This window comes from Mixophyes fleayi, chromosome 9 (genome assembly GCF_038048845.1).
Source record: "Mixophyes fleayi isolate aMixFle1 chromosome 9, aMixFle1.hap1, whole genome shotgun sequence".
In the NCBI taxonomy this organism is placed as follows: Eukaryota; Metazoa; Chordata; class Amphibia; order Anura; family Limnodynastidae; genus Mixophyes; species Mixophyes fleayi.
The window spans coordinates 93,960,219-93,966,414 of NC_134410.1; the positions used below are offsets into that span (position 1 = coordinate 93,960,219).

The window sequence follows — 6,196 nt, forward strand, 5'->3', positions numbered from 1 at the left end:
ATCATTGGCTTCACTAAGAGGCATATTATTATCGTACCTTTATAAGGCACCACAGTGCCGTACAGTAGGGAAGACAAGGGCATACATAAAACAGAACATATGTAAAACAAGAACCATACAAGGCAGACAAAATGGGAGACCTGAAAGCAAAGGGTATGGAGGACCCTGCTTATTAGAGAGCTTACATTCTAAAGGGAAGAGGGCACAGCTGATAGTTCTGAAGGGTGCATTAGTGTGAATAGTGTTATCGAGGATAAGGTCACCTCTAAACAAGAGATGGGTTTTCAAAGAGCATCTAAAGATTTGAAGGCTGTGGGAAAGTCTGATTGAGCGTGGTAGGGAATTTCATAAGTGTGGAGCAGCACAGGAGAAGTCTTGAAGGTGGGAGTGAGAAGTGGTTATCAGAGACGAGACAAGGCGCAGGTCAGAGGTAATAGCGCTGACAACCTGTTTGAAAAACTAAGGGATGTCATTGAAACATGGCTTATCCTGCTTGGACTCTCCTGAGGATATATGATTTCTGATAACGCCACCAATATGTTAGAGCATTAGAGGGGGGAGGATTTCATCACATTCCCTGTTTTGCTGACACCATCAACTTGGTGGTACAGAACTTTTTAAAAAATGACAATGACATGCAGCAGATGCTGTCTGTGTCCCGAAATATTTAGGATCATTTTCGGGATTCTGCAACAGCATGTAGGAGAATGTAGCAGCTGCAACAAGAATATAATTTAGGGGGAATGTTTTTTAGTCCAGCGCCGTAGAGAATACTTTCCATGTTGGGCAAGGTGCTGAAACCACTCAAAATAGTCACCTGTGTAGAGAGTGCAGACACTGTTAGCTTGAGTCAAGTGATTCCCCTTATTAGATTTTTTGAAAAGCAGCAAGAGAATTGAAGGAGGAAATGAAACAAAGCAATTCCGCTAATTATGTTGGACTTGTAGATTAAGTACTTTATTCGCTTCGCCAGGTTCCAAGAGTTATCAACATCTTGAAATCGGAGCATTACATTTTGACAAGAATCTTGCTACCCCTTCTGTGTCCCTCTGTGAAATGGGGCTGGATCGCTGTGGAGGGCGATACTTATAGAATCCAAAACTCGCGAGATCCGACAACATAACAATGACGTTTTGCCTCGTTTTCAATTCCGAGGGTACGCGAAAGTACCAAGCCGATCTGCTAAGTTCGGGTGTGTTCGGTTCTAGGGGAACCGAGCCTCTCTACTTTAGACATCCTTAAAAAAAACAAAAAACGACAACTCTATTTTGCATAATAATTGTGTCCATACACAGTGTTAACTGCATCTCATGAATATAATCTGTACCAAGGGTCTTTTAAACACATTGAATTGTCAAAACGCATTGATGTGGATCTTTACATGTCCACAGTTCAGTATAAGATAAGTGGAATAGAGTCTACAACTGTGTTGTGCCCTACATGTGCTTTCTTAGGATGGCATTGACAGCGCCATACTTCTGCCGTGTTAAGCAGCTATTTGTTCTAATTTTTTTCAACATTGTTGTAGAAATGGAAATGTTTTTTTCAGAGGACTAATAAAGTTTGGATTTTTTAAATCTTGAGTACTGAAGTCCAATAAAATGGTACATATTATAGGGCATCTAGATATTGCTTTGAGGTCAAGAACACTCCACTTTTGTTTTCTATCTAGTGAATGAGCCTTCAGATTCGTTCACCATTGTAGTTTTCTACATGACGTGTTGGCATTTGCAAAAGTGGGTTACATCCAGTAACTACAATATATTTTGATGATTATCACTCAATGCAAGAGCTCATGAGATTGACAAACGTTTACTACATTTTCACTTGGCAAGAATGCCACACACGTCAAACTAACAATTATGTTGTGTAATGAAAATAAGCTCCATAATCCAAAGATCATTCATGAATTATGCCCCCACCTTCATCTATTAAAACCTTTTAATCTATAACTAATGTCTATTTTAATATCTGTTGTATAACCATAAGCAATAAGTGGTGAGATATATCAAGTACTTTCAGGATATGAGAAACATAAGGTAATAAAATTATTTATTTTCCACATGTTTTTCAAATTGGAGATGTAGTCAATCTATGGACACTGTTTAAATGGCAAAAAAATTGAAATACACAGCCATATAGACTATACAGTAAAATCAAACTCTAATAAATAAAAACACAGCATACCCCCCACCCTTAACAGATTAGCCCTAGTGCTGCCAAAGCGTGGGATGCCCTGATTTTATTACTACCAGCAGTAGCCTTAATGACAACCAACCCCAGGCTGGTCAGCACAGGGCTGGATACCCTAGGGAGATGGGGTCCTAGTGGGCTCTTCTCACACCCCTGGGAGTTGGTTAATAATGAATATAACTGTAAACACCATTTTGGCTTGGTGCACTGCAGCTCCCAGCATGCCCAGGCTACTGTTAACAGTTTGGGTATGGGGGGGGGGAGGCGTATCTTTAATCACTGTAATTATTATGGATGGCTAATCAGGCCCATATTGATGCTGTAAATTATATTTCCTCTTAGAGTTAAAACCCCATCAGAGAAGGCATCTTAGATTTCTAATTCATCACTGGTGGAATTTATTTTATAGTTAAGATAAATTATCTGATATTTTACATACTTAGAAACTGCACATGAATGATGTATTACATTGCATCATACTTGATTCACTAAAAAAAACCAAAAACAAAACACTAAGATAATGCAGATTATTGGCTCAATAAGTTTAGGAATACTCACTCATGTAAAAGGATTGTAACATAATGAGTTGCGTATTTAAATGTTATATGTGCTGTTTGCTCTCAATGTGTCTGAACATTTATTGTATTGAGTAAATACTTGTCAATGATGTATGTTGAACAAGGTATTCACTAACTACCTATTTTTCCATGTATTTTTTTTTTCTTTCTTGAAAGCATCAGTGGTAATGGACCCCATACACTTAGAAATGTATATGGTGACAATTACTATTAATGGCCAAGGCTATATTTTTACAAAAAAACACCTTGATGTTGGGAAACTAGGCATAGTTAAAGATTATAGCAATTGAAGAGTAGAATTTGTTTAAACATTTAGACCTTTTTACATATATATCCTTTATTACTGCACATTTGTTCTTCTAGAAATATGACTACTTGTTGTTTCCCTTTTTTACTGTACATTTTTGTCCTCTTTATTTCATTTGTTTGCCCACTTGCTATTTTTTTCTATCTACAATTTTCCCTCTTTCTTGCAGTCAGATGGACTCCAAAAGCTACGTGCAGATTCAGAAATCCTTCGCACCAGATATGCACAATACTTCGACTTGATTCTGGTTAATAATGATGTGGAACAAACCGTGCAAGATCTATTAGAGGCTTTAAATGCAGCATGTACTTCTTCTCAATGGGTACCAGTTACTTGGGTATATTGACATGTTTTCTCAAGGTTACTATAACCCTACGCCAGATGTACCCAGACTCAGTCCTCAAAAGCTAGCACCAGTTCATGTTTTTAGGATTTCCTTAATCCTATACAGGTAAGTTGAACTATTTGGATAGGTCAGTAATTATCTAACTTGTTTCTACAAACAAAAATATGAAAACATGACCTGTTCGTAGCTCTTGAGGACTGGTTGTGAGCATCTCTGCCCTACACTATAAGCAAACATCCACTCCAGTCTATAGCATTTACAGCTGGGCATCAACTGTTGGGAGGGGGGAAACCTTTCTCCTCAATAGAATCCTAAACATTTCCTTAAGATTTATAAATATATATAAACTCAGAATATGCCAACCTGAGCCGAGGTTTGTTGTGTGTTATAATTTTTATTTAAAAAACAAGAGAGACCGTTCAGATAACCTTCAGCATAACAGGCATGTCTTTAAGTTGAGAATGTTCAAATCTCTAGCAGAAAGACATATGTAATCCATCTACAGTAAAATTGTGGGTGAATTGCCCCTTAAGTATTCATTTTTATTTTGCCATGTGCTTTTAGAATGGGATCCAGAATAGATTCATCAATTCACAATAAAGTATATAGTATTACACTGATGATTTGCTAAAACATCTCATGGCTAAACACAGAGGATGTACCCATGATGTTGGATGATTAGTGTTGGTCAATAGTTGTGCCCGGCTGATGCCACAACTATTGACTATTTCTTAAGATTACATTCTCCTGAGTATTAACCCACAAACTGTGCGCTAGGTGTCCACAACAGGTCCACCTCAAAATGAAGCATAACTATTCATCCTGCTTACCTTCTTGTATTGCAAATGCTTAAGATGAAAAAAAAAAAATAAAGTAGTAGTTTGCTTTCATTGTGCAAAATAAATGTTGAAAGAAAACCTTTGTGAATCCTCATCAGCATTCTTTTGCAACATTCTATTACATGTCCTTTAAAAATGTATAACTGTTTGAAGGTGCCAAATGCATCAACTAACATTTTCCTTAGTAGTTAACTATATTTGTACTGATAAGATTGAGAACCATTTTCATTGTTGCAGGGAATAACATCCATTTCCACATCAAGAGATCAATGCATTGATTTGGATGTACACCAATAAAGTATATTAAATAAAATCATGTTTGTACATGTCATTTTTTTATTCTGGGTTTGGCTTGTTTGTCAACAAAAGTATGTAGTATGATCAAGGTGCTTGTATGAGATCTGTATAACTAGGTATGTTTTTGGTATTACTTGTTTTTTTTGCCACTGTAGCAAAATTTCAAATGGAATTATGTGATCTAAGTGGGTCAGGGTTTTTCTTACAAGAAAACTGGTTAGGCACAAAATTATAGAACTGAAAAACCTAGAAAGGATGATAATGTTCCAATAATATTCCAGGCCTATACTTTATGTATGTAAAATATAAATATGTACAGCAGTGAGATTGTTTTTAAGCTTCTGCATGATATTGACTTGGGATGGCAAGGATCGTGAAAAATGAAACTCCAATGTGTGGGGAAAAAAAGTCTTCTGAAAATGTGTGGAGAAAGACTATATAAAACTAGCTATGTCAACAAGTCAGGGTTAAAATATGCAATACAGTGACTGCTACTACACTTTTAGCCATCTAGCACGGTGGGGTGAAAAAACTAAATACTTACTCATAACTTTCCTATTTTTAAAGCCCAACTGTAGTATATCGCAAACCACTAATTGCAGCATCAATGCCACCAATTCTATTCTATTTATATGGTGCCATAAAAGTTCTGCAGCGCTGTTTAGTGGGAAGGTTGAAATGGGTAAACAAGACAAGCCGATGACATAACATGACAATTGTCAAAGACATAATATAACTTTACCATGTAACCTGTATTGTTGTATATGCTATTTGTAGAGTGCAGTCATTGAGGTGGTAGAGTAAGAGAAACTATTGAATGGGCTATACCAAAAATAAGCATAAGGGATGAGGCAAAATTGTGTGCATGGGACCAAAGAAAGATCTTAAGAGTGGGGTGTTAGGGCACATGTGTAACAAGGGAAAGGGGTGGCCATCTAATGAATCTAATCTTGTCAGATCACACCTCTAACATGGAATAGACATTGGAGGATTCATGTAAAGATTTGGATGATTGACTAGACTCAATGTGTTAGCTTCCTGTAACTACAATAATTTAAAATAAAAAATTGAATGTTTTTATTAAAACACAAAAAAGGGATCAGCTGAGTAGTGTGGAAGTTAGCAGACCACATGTTTTTGGATCTTGTGTGATTAAATCACACAAGATCCAAAAATCTGATTGTTCAGCCTTAGCAATAGGCCCTACACATGTGTGATGCTTATTTACACATAAAAAGCAAAAACAGATACATAGGTGAGTAACAGACAACCAATATAATCTGAAAGTGATAAAAACCTAAAAATACTGTGGGTGGATCCAATACAAATGTGTACAGATCTGCACTTATGGCAGTCAGAGCTGTGACTGGATCATGTTGTTTGATAACTGCATACAGACGCTGATTTATTGGCCGCAAGGCAGCCCTATTAACATTGCATGATGCCAATCGGACTTTGTTCTGTGTGAGTAATACAAGGCCAACTCAATCTAATAGCTAGTGAGGCAGGAAAAGAAAAAGTTTATCAAGGTCAACCCACAAATGGTAATGTCAACAAAAGAAAATAAATCCTTTCTCATGATAACAAGCTGATTAGTTCCTAGTTCAATCACCTGGTCATACAATTTGATAGTTGT

The 6,196-nt window shown here is 36.8% G+C and overlaps 1 protein-coding gene across 1 annotated transcript in view; it reads left to right on the top strand.

The window, feature by feature from the left end:
- MPP1 (MAGUK p55 scaffold protein 1) overlaps nt 1-4,576 on the top strand; it is a 35,635-nt gene extending 31,059 nt beyond the window's left edge. Inside the window, exon 12 of the mRNA XM_075184690.1 lies at nt 3,248-4,576. Within this exon, the coding sequence (XP_075040791.1) occupies nt 3,248-3,424 (177 nt within the window). The 3' untranslated portion in view covers nt 3,425-4,576. The remainder of the gene's footprint in view (nt 1-3,247) is intronic.
- Nucleotides 4,577-6,196: the final 1,620 nt, after the last annotated feature.